This window comes from Bison bison, unplaced genomic scaffold (genome assembly GCF_000754665.1).
Source record: "Bison bison bison isolate TAMUID 2011002044 unplaced genomic scaffold, Bison_UMD1.0 scf7180017858736, whole genome shotgun sequence".
NCBI classification, from domain to species: Eukaryota; Metazoa; Chordata; class Mammalia; order Artiodactyla; family Bovidae; genus Bison; species Bison bison.
In genome coordinates, this window is record NW_011489308.1 from 237,725 (window position 1) to 257,729 (window position 20,005).

The window sequence follows — 20,005 nt, forward strand, 5'->3', positions numbered from 1 at the left end:
GTAAGACCTGTGCTTATTTTCCCTCCATTAGGTAATAACACTCAGTGAAAGGAATAAATCTAAATACAAGCCTTCTCTTCTGTTGCTTTGTTCTAGTTTAATCTTTAGTACTTTCGTGCTACTGCAATTTTAGTCTTGAGTCACTGTGAATCTCATTTGGAAACAATGGGAGTATAAATAAACGGAGAAACTTCTCCATCATAATCTTTGCTTCTACCAAGAAACTAAACAAAATTGTTCATTTTCTAAGCCCTCTCATGGTGTTTGGATTACTACTTTCCTTATGCCTGCAGTTACTCCATTTTGAACTATTCTGGTAGCTGGAGCCTCATAATCACCTCTCTCTTTTTTTCCTGCTCTCCTCTAATAATATCACCTTACACATCACCAACTTACATGGACTCTTGCTCCTTGAGCCCTTGCTACCTCTTTCGGAAAACAGTTTGGCTAGCTCTGATGTGGAGGATTTTCTTACACCATTGTGAATTACAGACAGTTGCTTAATTTGTTGACTGCAGTGGACACAAACAGGTGATGAATGTATACTACAAAATATATTCCTTTTTATTGAATTGCTTATACACCACTTACTTGAAAAAAAGAATGTGAACTAAGCTAACAATAAAATATAGATACACTAAGATAAAAATAATAAGAAACAAAAGAATGTAACCAAGACATAAATTGGGAAGAGAAAAAAAATACACAGAAGGAACTCTAGATGGAGAAAAGCTATAAAAATTGTATGTAACACTTAATACTGCCATACAGGTAAAGGAGGGACACATGAGTCATATAACAATCACAGTCTAGCAGTAAGAAGCACATTTTTATTAGGAAAATTGATTAAACTTAATCATTTTATTTACCTTAATCTCAAATGAAAATCACTTCAAGGTCATTACATAAAGAGGCATTTAAAAGTAATAAACTTTATGGTACTGTCTGTATATAATTTACTTATAATGACTTGATGAAAGCCAAAGTATATAGAGTAAAAGATAGGTGAGGGCTTCCCCGATGGCTCAGTGGTGAAGAATCCACCTGCCAATGCAGGAGACACGAATTTGATCCCTGGTCTGGGATGGTCCCACATGCTGCAGAGCAACTAAGCCCGTGCGCCACATCTACTGAGTCTGCATTCTAGAGCCCAGGAGCCACAACCACAACTAGCTGCTGCAAATATTGAGGCCCACACAGCCTAGAACCCGCGTTCCACCACAGGAGAAAGCCTACATACTGCACCCAGAGAGTAGCCCCTGCTTGCTGCAAGTAGAGAAAAGCCCACCCCACAACGAAGATGCAGCACAGCTATAAAAAAAAATAATATTAATAATAATAAAAAAAGATAGTTGAGAGGAAGTGGGCCACAGTTTATTATTCTGTGTGCCACATGTAACACTTGCACTTCTCCCCTCCGTCTCTTCCTCCCTCTCGATAAGGAAATGTTGTGATACTGAAACCCAGGTTTGCAGCTGCTTAAAGTTCTGGCCCTTAAAGAACAGTTCATACATTTCTAACACAAGGACTCTCATATACTAAACTGATTAGGCTGTGCAATTAAAAGATTGCAATAGAAAAATTTTGTAGTGAATGTTAAAACAATAATGCTTTATGTCTGATCTCCCTGTTCACATACAGATCTGTTCAGCTGTGTAGCCCTCCAAGAGTAGATATGCGATAGTTAATGAGTCCAACTTCTGAGCCCCAGTCAGGAAGGATACTATGATCAGTTCTTACCTGAGAGCTGGCCTACAGAATCTGTATTGCTACACAGTGGGAGGGACCTTTCCAGTTCAGGCTAAAGCTAGAAGCTATTTAGGCACCCGACTCCAGTACTCTTGCCTGGAAAATCTCATGGACGGAGGAACCTGGTAGGCTGCAGTCCATGGGGTCACTAAGAGTCGGACATGACTGAGTGACTTCACTTTCATGCATTGGAGAAGGAAATGGCAACCCACTCCAGTGTTATTGCCTGGAGAATCCCAGGGACAGGGGAGCCTGGTGGGCTGCCATCTATGGGGTCGCGCAGAGTCAGACACGACTGAAGCGACTTAGCAGCAGCAGCATTTATATATATATTTTTAGCCAGAAAGCAACAAAGTTAAATAAAGCCTTCTCTGTTGCCACAGAATGGCAAAGAACACAAGAGCAAAACATAGAGGCAAGCAGCAAAAAACATGGAGCCCCAATACTTCCTGAATAGAGGCGCTATTCACCACAATAAATAAAACAGGCAGCAAAAGGTGGTTTTGCAGAGTATTCTGTTGAAAACTAAACCCTTTTAAAAAGTCCATTGCTGAGGCTCTCTCTATAGAGGTGAGGGCATAGGAGTGAGAGTCCTTTTAGGTACTGTTCTAGTGAAGATCAATATACAGACTGGTGGGATGCCCTCTGGTCTCCTTCAGATAAGCTTTCTGTGTCCAGAATGGTATATGAGTGGTTTCCCTAGTTCATTTTTTTATCTGGATTTGTAATATATTAGATTTGTACATCTCTCTTAATGTAGAGTAATAATAGTAATTAGTAGTAGTAGTTAATATTATTGAAAGATTACTAAGTGCTGGGCATTGTACAAAGCATTTTAAATGCATTATCTAACAAAATTCTTACATTATTCTGATTTCATATAAGAAACTGAAGCTTAGAGAGGTTAAATATGACCAGGATTAAGTGGCACAGCCTGAATTGGAACCTACATCTATTTGATAGCCCTAAATTTTTACCACCTTTAAATAATAATAATTCATTTCAACAGGATTTCATAAAATGCTTTCTCAACTCACTTTCTCAACAATTTTAGGAAGAGAGTAGAATGGGCATTTTAATTTCCATAGTGTATAGATAAGACCTTGAGGCTCAAGATACAGAATGACTTGCCTAAGGTTATTATTCTCTTATAAATAAATCAGGAATTAGGTGAATAATCCATGTCTTCTGATGTCAAGTTTAGTACACCTCTCATTAAAACAAAAATTAGCTTGGTTAATCAAATAGCTTTTTGATCTCAGCAATGAGATTGACAGATTATTTCACTTCAGGGATGTTTTTAAATACTCATTTCATATGTTAATGGAAAATTTGAAAGAAAAATAGTCATCAATTTAATAGGTCAGTGTTTCTTGAGCTCAGGGTTTACTGACATTATGGGCCAGATAACTTTGTTTTGGGGACTGTCCTGTGCATTGTTTGATGTTTAACATCATCCCTGGTCTCTACCCGTTAGATATCAGTAAAACCCCACTGAGAACTAATGAAATATACAAATGAACAAGTTGATAAGAAAAGTGCCATTCAATAAGACACCTACGTGCAATGATTATTACTGATCATTATTCATTGATAAGAGGTATTTTATGGGTTTTAGGCAGGCACAAGTTTTTGACATTAAGCATTTCCTGAGATGAAATTCTATCGTGAAAATTTTAAATTCTGTACTTACTTTTCGTAACTCATCAGAAATAAGGAAGGGATCACAAAAAGAATCTAGACATTTAACAATATATCCATTGTCTCGTACAATAGCTTCATCATATAACCGATTAAAAAATGACATTGAAAGCTGTGTGCAAGGAACGTTTATAGCTTCAATTTTTTTCACTTCAGTTCCTGAATAAAGAGATATAAAATTAATGTAGTATTCTCAATTACTTCCAAAATAAATATCACTATGCAGAGATTCTAAGAATTAACAAAAAATGACATATGTTTTGATATATTTAAAAGACACATTAGTTTAGGGGTTTTATTAAATTCTTATTTTGCAGGTTATTTTTATTAATTATTAAAATTTATAACAAAATTTCACCATTTCAGGCCTAGATGAAGAATATGTAAATTAGAAAATATCAGTACTTGAAAATGAAATACATTTATTGAGTAGTAGGAGGTTCTTAGAACACTTTTAATGAATGATATCAGAACTACCTGTAAAAACATAGAAATTGCTTCATATGATTTTGGATTTGTATTATGTTTAATGCTTTATAATTCATAATACAAAAATTTTAATTAATGTAACAAGTGTGTTTCTAAAGTCATTGAGGGTGTTTTGAAAATATTTCTCTCCGTTAAAAAATTTCCTCCTCTGATCTCACTGACATTGTTTATTACAAAAAAAGTTTTCTCCAAGCCAAGGTAAATTTTGAACCAGGTCCTACTCAAGTTATTACAAGTATGGAATTAGAGAAATTTGAAATCTTTTGTTCTAATCTGGTATTCTATTTTTCTCTTTCAGCTCTAGTTCTTCCCCCTTCCAAACCTGCACTCCCTCCCTGACATTTCCAGAATGTGTCTTTCAGGAATGTATTTTCTGTTAGTAGAGGTTCTATTAAGTGATAGAAAGATATAAAGATTAAGGTGAATATTTTTATTATTGCCTCAGTGAATCACTCAGTCAGTTTCTCTCTTTTGCGCACCTACATATAAACACGCACTCACTCAGATATAAAGGGATGGGGCTCTCCTTGTGCAAAGTTCTAGGAAGACTGCAGAGAGACGTAGTATGTCCTCTCCCCAATACTTTTGCTGGATCTCTGATCTGAGAAGCAGTTTGAGCTTGAGAAGAGTAATATTGGTGATTATTTGCAATTCCTCCCTCTTGTCCACCCAGAGTCCTGGCTAGGCACTATTGCTCTCGTTCTGATCCTGAGCTGGGCTAGTGTGGAGGAAAGAAGACTGTCTGGAGCCAAGAACTTGTGTGTGAGTCATTCAGCTGTGTCTGACTCTTTGTGACCCCATGGACACAAGGCTTCCCCGGTGGCTCAGATGGTAAAAAACTGGGTTTACCTCAGTTATTTCAAAAGCTATGCTGCTAAGAAAAGCTCCTTTTGTTTCAGAGGCAAAATTCTCTGGGGGATTAAAGTGAAAAGAAGATCCTGGAAAGTGATAAAGTAGGTCTGAGCAATATTGGAAAACCAAAGAACAAGAGCAGTATAAAACCAAACAATCTTTGAGCATGAGTTGGTGGCCAGAGGATGAAGGACTGATACTGGGCAACTTGCCACTTTAATAAAAGTGCCACTTTAATACCCTGGATCTGATGTGGGGAGTGGCAGGAGGGTATGGATGGTGAGAGAATGTAATTAAATTCAAACCACTTAGTCTGAGACACAGAAATAGCATTTGCTATGGACTGAATTGTGTCCCTCCAAAACTCATAATGTTAAAACCCTGTCCCCAAAAGTGATGGTACTTTGAGATGGAGCCTTTGGAGAAAGTAATGAGGTCATGGTGGGTTAGGAGGACCTCAACATATGAAGTTTGAAGGGACACAATTCAGTCCATAGGCTTCTGCCCTTGTCCCCCTCCCAAATTTATTTTATCCCGACAACCTCAAAAGTCTCAATTCATTCCGGCATCAACCAAAAAGTTTAAAGTCCAAAGTGCCATCTAAATATCATCTAAATCAGATATGGATGAGACTCGAGGTATAATTTGTCCTGAGGCAAAATTCCGCTCCAGCTATGAACCTGTGAGATGAGACGTTACAGGCTTCCAGAATACAATGGTGAGACAGGCATAGGACAGACATTTGTAGTCCAAAAGGGAGAAATAGCGAAGAAGAAAGAGGTGATGGTCCCAAGCCAGTCTAAAACTTGACAAGGCAAATTTCATTAGACTTGAAGCCTCAAGAGTAATCCTCTCTGGTCCAATGCTCTGCCTGCCAGACCTACTGGATGGGGGGTGGCCCTGTGTTTCTCCCTCTGAGGGAGTGTGTCACTGAAACTGAGGGGTGGCCCTGATGATCTCTGAATTGCCTTCTCAGTCCTTCTTATCTTTGCTTGCAGCCATGGGCCGCCTCAAATAAGATTTCACCCAAGCATCCTCGTGTTAGTGGACTCTTACCTGACCCTCTTCCCTTGGGTGGAATTGACCACTCCCCTCCTTTTGCTCCCATTGCTATGGGATATACCAGCGATATATTACTGCATGTATTTTCAAACATATCAATGAGTTCTTTGAGTACAGGTTTTCTCTTATTCTAATTTCTCTTATTTCTCATTCCCTGCATCTGTCAGAGTCCATGGATGGTGCACAATAAATACTTTCCAAATGAATGTAAAGAGAGAAAAACTGCTCTTATGTGCTAGGCCAGGATATGTATAGTGGACCCTTGCAGGGAAGATGTATGGCAGGCCTGGCACAGACAATTATCTTGACCTTGATGTTATCAAATGTGAGTCACTATTCATAATTTGTATTTTAATATTGAAAATTCCTGAAATGAAATTTTGTTATAATAGTAAAATAGTAATATGAAGAGATGAAAATAAATTTTGTTTACCTAATGTAAGCCACTCTCCAGAAGATTCTGAAAGTAATTTCAAATTGGGAATAACATTTGGATCTTTGAAAAAGGCCTAAAATACAAATTTGAGGGGAACAAAGTTAGTTACATTATTATCCACAAGAATAAGAATTAACTTCTAAAATAACTATAGTAGAATCTTATTTAAGTTGGGGAAGGGTAATCTTTAATTGGTAAAATATCTAAGTAATTAATGTGTCATAAAGAAATGAAGTTTTGTTACCTTCACTTTAGAACAGTATTAACAATAATGTCCAAGTAGCTACCTTTGGAACTTAATAAATAGAAAGTTATGATTTATAGTGAAAAGTAGGAAGTTAAATAATGTTTGGAAATTTTGTTTTCTTTTAACCTCATTCTCTCAATTAACTGACTTAGTAATCATTACTCCCACTCTCCCTACCTCCCAAATCTAAAAAGTAAAGTGAAAGTGAAAGTTGCTTAGTCATGTCCAACTCTTTGTGACCCATAGTCTGTCCATGGAATATTCCCAACAAGAATACTGGAGTGGGTAGCCATTGGCTTCCCTGGTGGCTCAGACAATAAAAAATCTGCCTGCAATGCAGGACACTAGGATTTGATCCTGGTGTCAGGAGAAAGGAATGGCTACCTACTCCAGTATTCTTGCTTGGAGAATTCCATGGACAGAGGAGCCTGGCAAGCTACACAGTTCATGTGGTCACAAAGAGTTGGACTTGACTGAGAGACTAAATCTAAATCTAAATCTAAATGTAATTGTCACACATTACACAGAAAAGTGACAGATTTTGCTTTTTAAAAATGAAAACTTTCTGTATAGCAAAAGAAGGAAAAGTAGCCATGAGTTTTATTTTTAGGCACTAGCAGCTGACTCTGGGCAAAAAGATCTGAAGAGACACTTATTACAAGTATCTCAGGCAGTCCGCATAATTTTCAGGAGATATAGAGAATCAGGCTAAGGCACTGGGAATAATACAGAATCATATGTAGAGCAGCCCTGATGAGGAAACAGTCTCCCTTGCTACAGCCTCGCCAAGCACTAAAAAATGCTATCATGATCCCTTCCTCACCAAGGCCACTGCTGTGCCAGGACTGCCCTACCTGAAAGCTGGATGCCTCAGCCACCAACCCTTAGGGTTCTGTGTACAGAATCTTTCCTTAAGTTGTTCACTTTCTTTTTTGTAGTAAATTTATTTATTTTAATTGGAGGCTAATTACTTTACAATATTGTAGTGGTTTTGCCATACACTGACATGAATCCACCACGGGTGTACATGTGTTCCCCATCCTGAACCCCCCTCCCACCTCCCTCAGTTGCTCACTTTCGAAAAACTGGTTTTGTACTGATGAGTCATTAGTAACACTAGATCCTAGGTTTGCACTGAGTGCAAAAATAGGCAAGTATTACAAAATGAAGTAAACCGTCAACAAAATGAAAAGGCAACCCACTGAAAGGGAGAAGATATTTGCAAGTCATACACCTGATAAGGGGTTAATCCAAACTATATAAGGAACTCAGTTCAAATAACTAAAACTCATAACTCAATAACAAAAAAACTAAAAATATGATTTAAAAAATGGGCAGAGAGTCTGAATAGACATTTTTCCAAATAAGACATGAAAAGATGCCCAACACTAATCATCAGGGAAATGCAAATCAACCCACAATGAGGTATCACTTCACATCTATTGGAAAGGCTATCAACAGTAAGACAAGAAATAACTAGCATTAGCAAAGATGTGAAGAAAAGGGAATCCTCATGCACTGCTGGTGGGGATGTGAATTGATGCAGCCATTACGGAGAACACTATGGAGTTTCCTCAAAACACAAGAAGTAGAATTAACATATTACCCAGCAACTCTACTTCTGAGTATTTATTCAAAGAATATGAAAGCTCTAATTCAAAAAACTATATGCACTCTATGTTGACTGGAGCATTATTTACCGAGAATCAAGATACGGAAACAACCTAAATAACTTACATGTCCATATATGGATGGATGGATAAAGCAGCTGTGTTTTATTTTTATATATATATATATACACACACACAATGAAATATTTTTTATCCTTAAAAAAGAATGAAATCTTGCCATCTGTGACTACGCAGAAGGACCTTGAAGCTATTACACTAAATTAGTGTAATAAGTCAGACAGAGAAAGACAAATACTCTATGGTTTCACTTATATGTGGAATCTAAAAAACAGAATAAATGAACAAACCAAACCAAGCAAGTGAGCTTCCCAGATGGCTCATTGGTAAAGAATCAGCCTGCAATGCAGGAGACATAGGAGACAGGGGTTCAATCCCTAGGTCAGGAAAATACCCTAGAGGAGGAAATGGCAACCCATTCCAGTGTTCTTGCCTAGAATATCCATGGACAGAGGAGCCTGGTGGGTTACAGACCAAAGGGGCACAAAGAGTCTGACACGACTGAGTGAGTGAATACAAACCAAACCAACAGATACAGAGAACACATTGGTTGTTGCCACAGAGAAGGGTTGCGAGGTAGATGAAATGGGTGAAGGTCAACAGGTACAAATTTCCCATTATAAGATAAGTTAGTTATAGGGTATGTAATGAATAGCACAGTGACTATAATTAATGTATTACATATTTGAAAGTTGCTAAGTGAATAAATCTTAAAAGTTCTCATCACAAGAAAAAAGAAATGTAACTCTGCATGGTGACAAAAGATAATTAGCCTTACTACGGTGACCATTTTGCAGTATGTGAATTGCAGTATATTATACACCTGAAACTAGTATCATATGTCAGTTATGCACGATCAGTCACTCAGTTGTGTCTGACTTTTTGTGACCCCATGGACTGTAGCCCTCCAGGCTCCTCTGTTCATGGACTTTTCCAGCAAAGAATACTGGAGCATGTTGCTATTTCCTTCTCCAGGGGATCTTCCTGACCCACAGATCGAATGCATGTCTCTTGAATCTCCTGCCTTGGGAGGCAGATTCTTTACCACTGAGCCACCTGGGAAGCCCATGATAATTATACCTAAAAAAAAAAAAAAAAAGCAAAAGTTTTGGATTCTGCTTTGAACTTCCTAAAAAATGAAGGGTGAAAATTACTCCAAATCACAGGTATGTTCAAAAAATATTGGGCAGTCAGAAAACATAATGATGCCCAGGATGAGCAATAAAAGAAAAACAACAGATTGGTAAGAAATATTTGCAACAAATATGATTTTAAAGAGAGGGAGACTGATATCCCTACTGGCTTAAAAAAGCCCAACATTTATGATAAGAAAAACTGACAACCCGATTTAAACACAGCCAAAAGATAACAAAAAGCCATGTAAAAACATACAAATAGCCAACAAACTTATGAAAAGATGCTCAACTTTAAGAGCAGTGAGAAAAATAAAAACAAAAGCCAGAAGATATCATTTTTACCCACTATATTGGCAAGATTTAAAAAGACTAGTAACTTTTGGTAGGAGTACCAGAAAATATGCACTCTTACATACTGCTGGTAGAAGTGTGAATCTTTATAACTTTATATCCAGGGAGAATTGGATATTATCTTTAACATTAAAAACATGTAACTTATGACCCAACAAATTCAACTTTTGGGTATGTTATACAAAAATTAAACCATCAGTAGGTAAAATTTATGTACACGGAATTTTTTAATAGTATTATCTGTAGTGTTAATACCTGAAAATTTCAATGCCCATCAGTAGATTGATTGAATAAAATGGCTGAACAATAATAAAATAAAACGGCTGAATACATCTACACCAGATGGCATGCAGTTATTGAAAAGAAAGTAACAGAATAGAATGTAAGCTCCAGAAGCTTGTTTTTCTTATTCACTGTTATATTGCCAGGACCTGGCATATAGCAGTTACTCAATTTACTGTTTTGACTTTGGAAGAAAGCTGTTAAGTATTTTGAGTAAAAGAGTAGTTTAAGAGTAATATATATGGAAAAACCAAAAATCTTTACACAAACATAAAGAAAAGTATGGAACAATAATACCAAACCATTGCCAATAGTCACCTAAGAAGTGATAGTTGGAGGCTTGTGGGAAGAGACGGGTTGAGAGGGTTGGATTAGATTGGGGTATTAGATTGTTGACTCTGTGAATTATTCTTTGCTGTTCAGATTGTTTCAATAAACATTTCTCTTATTGTGACACTTTCTTTAAGCTATTGCTCTATTTTCTTAAGTAGTTTCTTGAAAGAGGAGTCTATCTTGTTTCACTTCTATGTCTTCCAGTTATTCTTCTATATCTGGCTCCTGCTCCTAACACTCAACTGAAAGTATCCTAATTCCCAAAATCAAATGGTCATAGTCCCGCCCTCATAGAATCAACAGACTGAAAGGAGAGATGTTAAGATATTAATGCAGCATGAATGTTATGAAAAGATACAGGGTGCTAATATTGAAGTATATAGTAAGCAGACAGACTCTAACAGCTGTGGGATGAAAGGTTAATGCAGAAAGAACATTTAGGTTCAGATCTAAAAGCTGAGTAGGAGTCAGCTGGAAAAAAGGTATACTGGTAAATGCTTAATAACTGAAACCCCTTCCTCCCCACAAAGCCCTGATTTGTAGCATTTGATGATTTCCAGGGTGGATTTCAAATTGCCAACAGTTTAACAGCCAGCAAAGATTCCTGAACATTTAGCAGTTGAGCTGTCCTGAGCTGGTTCCAGCATGACACTGGAAAGACTATCTTTTTAAGGTGGAGAAAATGGCGAGTTTAAAATCTTTAAGGTGAGAATGGAGGGGACATCCCATTGAAGAAAAATAATGAGGTTCATGGGACTTCTCTGGCAGTCCAGTCATTAGCCGAGCAGTGCTGCCCCCCCCAAAAAAGTAACAAGGTTCAGTGTGACCAGAGTCGAGGGGCCAATGGGTTTGATGAAGTTGGGGAGTTAAACTGAACTTTGGAGGTCAAAAGTCAAAAATTTTTTATCTTAATCTCACACTACTCTAGATTGATCAGTATTTTGAGCTAAGGACAGTTGGAAGACAATGAAGAGATTTAAACAAAGGAAAGATGTGATTAGAGTCATATTTTTAAAAGCTCATTCCTTCTGTGGTATGGAGAATGAAGTGAGGGGCTGTAAAGAGACTGGTTAAGAGAGACGGGACGGTACTGCTGTCATCCAGGAAGGTCTGATGTTCACATGTCAAAATGATAGCAAGTGGGGAGGGAGAGAAGTGGATGGAGTCCATGAATATTTAGAAGAAAGGGACAATAGGAGAAGGAGGACTCAAAGATGACTCCCCAAATTTTTGCATGAAAAATCACGCAGAATGAATGTCATTTAATGAGAGACAACAGTGGAGAGGACCAGGTATGTGGGTGAAGATTAGTACAACATTCAGCAAGTACTCATGAATGATGTCTACATTATGCCAAGCAAGACAAAGTCCCTGGTCCCATGGTGTTTACATTCAAATGGTGGAAATTAAAGACAAACACCTTACAGGTATCATATATGTCTAACTACAAAAAAAATCTTACTCAGAAAAAAGGAAGTTACCTTATAACTTTAAAAAGCCAAATAAGGAGTGTTTGTGCAACTATTTTAATTCATATAACACACATTTTAAAAAGACATGTAAGCTGGAATCAATCCCAATTAATACTGGTTTTGAATGCTGTTTAGAAGTCTTCTGAAAGAATCAGCAGAAGGGGAAATTTAATTCAGATTTAGTAATTATACCTGGGGGGAATCCATTTACATTTTAAATGTCACTATGAATGGAAGTAGGTTAAGTGGCCTGCGGTGAATTGGCCTGGAGCCAATGGAAATAAGTCTTCATAAAAGGCCCAGTGATAACAAAGATACTGATATAAATGCAGGAGGAGAAGGGGAACAACAGAGGACAAGATGGTTGGATGGTATCACCAACTCGATGAACATGAGTTTGAGCAAGCTCCAGGAGTTGGTGATGGACAGGGAAGCCTGGCATGCTGCAGTCCATGGGGTCACAGAGTTGGACACGACTGAGCAGCTGAACAACAACAATAACAAAAGGCCCCTCAAATAAAGCAATAGTTGTTATGGAAATCATAATTATACACCTGAAGAATGAATTTTCTTAAAAAAACACAAGAACAGCCTGCCTTAATATGTACAAATGTTATTTTGGGTTTGTTATAGAATTTCCAGTGAGGCATTAGGGATTCTCTGAATCTCGGATAGCTTTAAGAAAGCTGACATGTTTTGGAATTTTTTATTCCCAACTAGGAGTGATAATAAAGATACTGATATAAACAGTATGAACATGTATGAAAAGGCAATGAACCATGAACAGTATGAAAGGCAAAAAGATAGGATACTGAAAGATAAACTCCCCAGGTTGGTAGGTATCCAATATGCTACTGGAGAAGAGTGAAGAAATACCTCTAGAAAGAAGGAAAGGATGGAGCCAAAGCAAAAATAACACCCAGTTGTGGATATGACTGGTGATAGAAGTAAAGTTTGATGCTGTAAAGAGCAATATTGCATAGGAACCTGCAAGGTTAGATCCATGAACCAAGGCAAATGGGAAGTGGTTAAACAGGAGATGGCAAGAGAGAACATCGACATTTTAGGAATTAGTGAACTAAAATGAACTGGAATGGGGAAATTTAACTCAGATGACCATTATATCTACTACTGTGGGCAAGAATCCCTTAGAAGAAATGTAGTAGCCATCATAGTCAACAAGAGTCTGAAATGCAGTACTTGGATGCAATCTCAAAAACGACAGAATGACCTCTGTTCATTTCCCAGGCAAACCATTCAATATCACAGTAATCCAAGTCTATGCCTCAACCAGTAATGCTGAAGCTGAAGTTGAACGGTTCTACGAAGACCTACAAGACCTTCTAACACCTACAAGACCTACAAGACCTAACTAACACCCAAAGATGTCCTTTTCATTTAGGGGACTGGACTGCAAAAGTAGGATGTCAAGAGAAACGTGGAGTAACAGGCAAATTTGGCCTTGGAGTGAAGAATGAAGCAGGGCAAAGGCTAATAGAGTTTTGCCAAAAGAACGTACTGGTCATAGCAAACACCTTCTTCCATCAACACAAGAGAAGACTCTACACATGGACATCACCAGATGGTCAACACCAAAATCAGATTGATTATATTCTTTGCAGCCAAACATGCAGAAGCTCTATACAGTCAGCAAAAACAAGACCGAGAGTTGACTGTGGCTCAGATCATGAACTCCTTATTGCCAAATTCAGACTTAAAATGAAAAAAGTAGGGAAAACCACTAGACCATTCAGGTATGACCTAAATCAAATCCCTTATGATTATACAGTGGAAGTGAAAAATAGATTCAAGGGATTAGATCTGATAGACAGAGTGCCTGAAGAACTATGACGGAGGTTTGTGACACTGTACAGGAGGAAGGGATCAAGACCATCCCCAAGAAAAAGAAATACAAAAAGGCAAAATGGTTGTCTGAGGAAGCCTTACTCTTCTGTGAAAAGAAGAGAAGTGAAAGGCAAAGGAAAAAAGGAAAGATATACCCATTTGAAGGTAGAGTTCCAAAGAATAGCAAGGAGAGATAAGAAAGGCTTCCTCAGTGATCAATGTAAAGAAATAGAGGAAAACAATAAAATGGGAAAGACTAGAGTTCTCCTCAAGAAAATTAGACATCAAGGGAACATTTCATGCAAAGGTGGGCTCAATAAAGGACAGAAATGATATGGACCTACCAGAAGCAGACGATATTAAGAAGAAGTGGCAAGAATACACAGAAGATCTATACAAAAAAGGTCTTCATGACCCAGATAATCATGAAGGTATGATCACTCACCTACAGCCAGACATTTTGGAATGCAAAGTCAAGTGGGCTTTAGGAAGCATTGCTACAAACAAAGCTAGTGGAGGTGATAGAATTCCAGTTGAGCTATTTCAAATCCTAAAAGATGATGCTGTGCAAGTGCTGCATTCAATATGCCAGCAAATTTGGAAAACTCAGCAGTGGCCACAGGACCTGAAAAAGTCAGTTTTCATTCCAATCCCAAACAAGGCAATGCCAAAGAATGCTCAAACTACTGCACAATTCCACTCATCTCACACAGTAGGAAAGTAATGCTCAAAATTCTCCAAGCCAGGCTTTAACAGTACGTGAACCATGAACTTCCAGATGTTCAAGCTGGATTTAGAAAAGTCAGAGGAACCAGAGATCAAATTGCCAACATCCGCTGGATTATGGAAAAAGCAAGAGAGTTCCAGAAAAACATATGCTTCATTCACTACACCAATGCCTTTGACTGTGTGGATCACAACAAACTGGAAAATTCTGAAAGAGATGAGAATACCAGACCACCTGACCTGCCTCTTGAGAAATCTGTATGCAGGTCAGGAAGCAACAGTTAGAACTGGACATGGAACAACAGACTGGTTTCAAATCAGGAAAGGAGTACATCAAGGCTGTATATTGTCACCCTGCTTATTTAACTTATATGCAGAGTACATCATGAGAAAACTAAGATCATGGCATCTGGTCCCATCACTTCATGGCAAATAGATGGGGAAACAGTGGAAACAGTGACAGACTTTATTTTGGGGGGCTCCAAAATCACTGCAGATGGTGACTACTGCCATGCAATTAAAAGACGCTTGGTTCTTGGAAGAAAAGTTATGACCAACCTACACAGCATATTAAAAAGCAAAGACATTACTTTGCCAACAAAGGTCCATTTAGTCAAAGCTAAGGTTTTTCCAGTAGTCACGTATGGATATAAGAGTTGGACTAAAAATGTGAGAGTAGAAACATATTTCTAAATTAACATTTGGTATAACAACAGTTTAAATGTATGTTTGTTAGATGACACACATTTGAAATATAAGTAGATGTCTGACTCAGTCATGTATCTGGCAGACTGCTGATTTCTGATCCAATATCGTATCTCTCCTTCCTTAAGGAATCTCAATTTTATTTGAAACAGCAATGTGCTCAGCTAAACGTCTACGATTCCTAGCAATCTCTGTGGCAAGTGATCCTGAGATATATGCAGAGTCTGGTCATGAGATATAAGCGGAAGCTATGTGCAGACCTTCAGGAAGCTCTATCAACTGAGGAGCTCCCTTGCAGTAAATTTGGAGGGTTCCTGTCATCTCTAATCCATGGTGAGAATGCCAGCATTATATTCTAAGCACAGAGCTCTCTTGAGACTCAGTGAGATCTTATATTCAACTATCTAGGATACTGCCACTTGGATACACCTCAAATTTAGGGTGCCTGAAACTGAAATCATTTTCGTTATTTATTCTTTTCCATTTTCTATACATTTAAATCTTCCACTCTAGTCAACCAAATAAAAAACTCGGTCATCCTCCATTTCATCCTTTGCCTGTCAGTTATCTATCAGTCCTTGAGTACTACCTGTCTCATAAACATCTCTTCAGGCAATCTCAGTGCTTCTGTCTTAATTCAGGGCACCACCATATATGGTCTGGAAGATAAGTTTCCAATTTAGTCTGTTTCCAGACTCAGTTCTAACAATCCACCCCCTATACTTCTGCCAGGTGATCTCATTACTTTAAATTTTACTGTTTTGCTGAAAACCTTTCAGCAGATCTTCAGCTACATAAAGACCAAACTCCTTTGCATGGCACAGGAAGTTTTAAAAAGTATTGTCCTACCCACGTGTTTAACAATACCCCACTCTGCCTACCTGACAAATTCCTATTCATCTTTCAGGCCAGAGTTCAAGTGCCCTGTCTTTTGGAAGGGCACTCTTTTAACCTTTTTTAAGGTTAACTTTTTTAACCTTTTTAATCCTTGGATTAAAAACCTTTTTAAACCGTCCTTTAACCACCTCAGTCAAAAATGACCACTTTCTCTTTTGTGCCACCGCAGTACCTTGTGCATTTTATATTATACAGCTTCTCATTCTACAATGCACTTTTTGGTCTGTTTCCCTCTTTAACTGTGTCCTGCTCATCTGTACAGACTAAGGAACTAAAGAAATATTTGCTGGATGAATATTTCCTTCTTTCCATCCACTTACTACCTGACAAACTTTTGAAACCTAATTTGTCTCTAAATTTTAAGGGAAAATTCAAAATCTGGAATCCTACTTTAAGCAGGACTCTTTGCTCAGTTATGCGTTTTGTAGTCAAAATGACATGGAAGTTGGAGCCAAAAGGTCTAGGCTTTGCTATTTGCTGGGCAAGCTTGCACAAATTATTTAGCCATTCTGAGTTTCAGTTTCCTCATCTGTAAGCTGCTGCTGCTAAGTCGCTTCAGTTGTGTCTGACTCTGTGCGACCCCGTAGACGGCAGCCCACCAGCCTCCCCCTTCCCTGGGATTCTCCAGGCAAGAACACTGGAGTGGGTTGCCATTTCCTTCTCCAATGCATGAAAGTGAAAAGTGAGACTGAAGTCGCTCAGTCATGTCTGACTCTTAGCGACCCCATGGACTGCAGCCCACCAGGCTCCTCTGTCCATGGGATTTTCCAGGTAAGAGTACTGGAGTGGGGTGCCATTGCCTAAAGTGGGGGCCAAAACACCAAATCTACCAGATTGTTGTAAAGATTAGTGATAAATGGATAAAAAGTGCTGAAAGCTAAATCTGGCACATAGGAGTCATTACTGCTTTGGCAAAACATTTTGCAAAATAGTATATAAATGTTAGTAACAATAACAGCACTTATTATGAGCCAGGCATTTTGCTAAATATTTTTATATTTCATCAATCTTCATAATAATCTCAATATATATTCAGCATTATTTTCATTTTCAGAAAGTACTTAAGTGTTAAGCACTGTGACAATTTTGTAGGAAAGCAAAGGTTGAAGAACCTTAAATAACTTGCCCAATGTCATACAGCCAGTAAGCAGCAGAGTTGGACAGACAGCTATCCAGAGGTCAAATGAAGGGAGGATCCGGCTTTTGTAGTGTCTTAAGCATGTATAGTTTTAGGGGTTCTAAGAATATACAAGGTCTTCCCTTGGGGCTCAGCTAGCAAAGACTCTGCCTGCAATGCGGGAGACCTAGGTTTGATCCCTGGGTGGGGAAGATCCCCTGGACAAGGGAAAGGCTACTCACTGTTGTGGCCTGGAGAATTCCATGGGTCCATGGGGTTGCAAAGAGTCAGACGACTGAGCGACCTTCACTAAGAACACAAAACATTTAATTTTTAAAAATTCCAAAAACATATGACCATGTGAGTATGCTGCTGGAGTTCCTTGGAAGGGGATTCTGTGTGATGAGCTTGAGCTGGTGAGGGGCCTCAAGATTCAGCAGCTTCAGGGTAAATCCCCTTCTGGAGGCCATGCTCTCAGCCACAATGCTTTATCTCCTCCAAATTAGTTGCATGAGTAAAATTAATGATTGTATGAATATACTTCTTTATATTAAAATATGAGAATACTGCCTACTCACCAGAAAAAAAATTAGGATAAACATGAAGATATTGAAAATTAGTTTGAAAAAACTGCCTATTACAGAAATTTATTGTGCTTTATGGATTAATATTGATTCTGTTGAAGATCTCTGTATCTACTGAACAAACCAAATTAATTCTACACTCTGTCTATGAAATTTTTTTGATACCAATGCCCCTCCATTGAGTGATCTTTTTCCTTGTGCCTAGGGCACCTTATACAGCCTCCAATATAGCAATTATTTTGTCTTGTAGAGAATTTTCTACACTTCTAGCTTCCAAACCTATACACATGACTTACAAGCTGGGATCAGATCTCTTTTTGTCTTTTTAACACCTCCCACCAAGGATACAGTAAGTATTCGAAAAATATTTGTTGAATAAATGACATATATTAAAATTTTTACAGCACTCTAAAATTCAGTTAATTAAAATCCTGATGATCTTAAAAAAAAATTCATTTGAGAGCCAGTCCTGGCATAAATGAAACACATCAAAAACTATAAAAATCTAGCTGAATGAGAAATGTCATTAATATTATAATCAGTAGCATATTATATTAACACTATAACAATCTGAGGTAAAGAGAAATAGACTTTAAATAATCTACCCTCATTTTAGAGCTGAATAGTATTCCCTCAGCCCCCTGCCCAAAATTCACGTCCTTGGGGCCTTGGAAAGTGACCTTAGTTGGAAACAGGGTTGTTGTGGATACAATTAGTTAAAATGAGATTACACTGGAATAAGGTGGGCCCTTAATTCAATATGGCTGGTATTCTTATAAAAGAAGAGACACAGCTAGGAGGGAGAGAAGGAAGGACAGCTAAGGGACTTTGACAGGAGTAGAGATTCATGTTTTGGAGCTGCAAGCCAAAGAATGCCAAGGATTGCTCGCAAACCATGAGAAGCTAGGAAAAAGATGAGGAAGGATTCCTCTCTACAGATTTCAGGGAGAGCAAAAACCTGTTAAGCACTTGGTTTTGGATCTCCACCCTCCAAAACGGTAAGACAATACTTTTCTCTTGTTTTAAGCCACCCAGTTTGTGGTACTTCCCTACAGCATCCCTTGAAAACTAATACACCCTCAGAGTAAATATTTTGGTTTGTTAATTAGATTAATATTTTGTTCACTGCACTATCACTCTGTATGAGATGATCTGATTTTTTAAATTTATTGGCAGTCCTGCCAGGAGTCCGTAAGATCCTTGAAAGCCAGGCTCCTGTCTTCTTCCTTCTGGCATCCCCACTGCTTGACAGAATTTCTAGCACACGGTAGGCGCTGAGGAAGTGTTTATGAATGAGTGGATAAACTATGCCAACTATACACTACAGTCAATGCCTGAGAACATGAACGGCAAAGATAATATCACAAACAATAAAAGTAGTTTTCCATTTAACTGAGGACTAAAAAACCCCTAGGATTTTAAATAACGTGAATGAAATACAGTGAACACACCAGAATCTGTACTTTGAAATACTTTTTCCCCCTTTCAAGGCAGCCACCTCTACCAGCTAAAGATTTATTTCAATAACTTAGTCACTGCTTAAAACTTTTTCTGGAATTCTTCATGTGGAACTGCTAATAGAGCCTCTTCTCACAGGGTAGATTTAATTTTGAGAAACTACCAAAAGTAATTTGAAGCTAAGCCTAGTAGATAAAGCCGGTGATAAAGCTGTATAAGATTTAAAAATGAGGTATGCCTACTAAAAAAGAGACCGATTTTCCAGGGAGAGACTAACTTTCCAAAATTGAAAAGTTCTTTATGGCGGCATACTGAAGAGCTAATTTATGGTGATGGAAAACATAAAAGTTCCTGTGAAACAATCGATTGAACCGTTTTATTATTCTCAAACTTCAAGAAAACGTCGTCACAGAATAATGCCGTGTTCACCAGAATCTATGCCAAACTAGAAAAAAAAAGTAACATCAGCAGTGGTTCAAGGAACGCTCCAACTTCCATACCAACCATAACGAAATCATCCTTGCGATAAGCCTGAAACGTCTGGTCAAACCCGAACGCTTGCGCCTCAATTCTACCCAGCATAGACCTGGGGCAAAGAGAAGGACGGTCAGCTAGGGGTGGTACCCTCTGGGCAGCACATTCATCCGTCCCACCCACGGAGCCCGCCCTTCTTGAGGGTAACGCTGCCTCCGGGTTTCACTCAGAACGGGGCCGCCTCGACGCCCGATCCGCGCCTCCACAGCCGAGAAGGCCAAGGGGCATAAAGAAGAGCCCCTCGGCCTCTCACCACTGGCGGAGCCGGCTGGTAGTCTGTGGGGTGCTCAGAGACTGGAAGGTTTTCTGAGGCAGGAATCTGAAGCTGTAGACGTCCAAAT

The 20,005-nt window shown here is 38.4% G+C and overlaps 1 protein-coding gene across 1 annotated transcript in view; it reads right to left on the bottom strand.

Moving 5' to 3' along the window:
- Positions 1-20,005, bottom strand: part of LOC104980166 (chromosome unknown open reading frame, human C11orf70) — a 70,072-nt gene that overhangs the window by 9,283 nt on the left and 40,784 nt on the right. The window contains exons 3-6 of the mRNA XM_010828809.1: positions 19,918-20,004; positions 19,635-19,716; positions 6,287-6,362; positions 3,443-3,609 (exon numbers count right to left, since the gene is read on the bottom strand). Of these exons, the coding sequence (XP_010827111.1) occupies positions 3,443-3,609; positions 6,287-6,362; positions 19,635-19,716; positions 19,918-20,004 (412 nt within the window). The remainder of the gene's footprint in view (positions 1-3,442; positions 3,610-6,286; positions 6,363-19,634; positions 19,717-19,917; position 20,005) is intronic.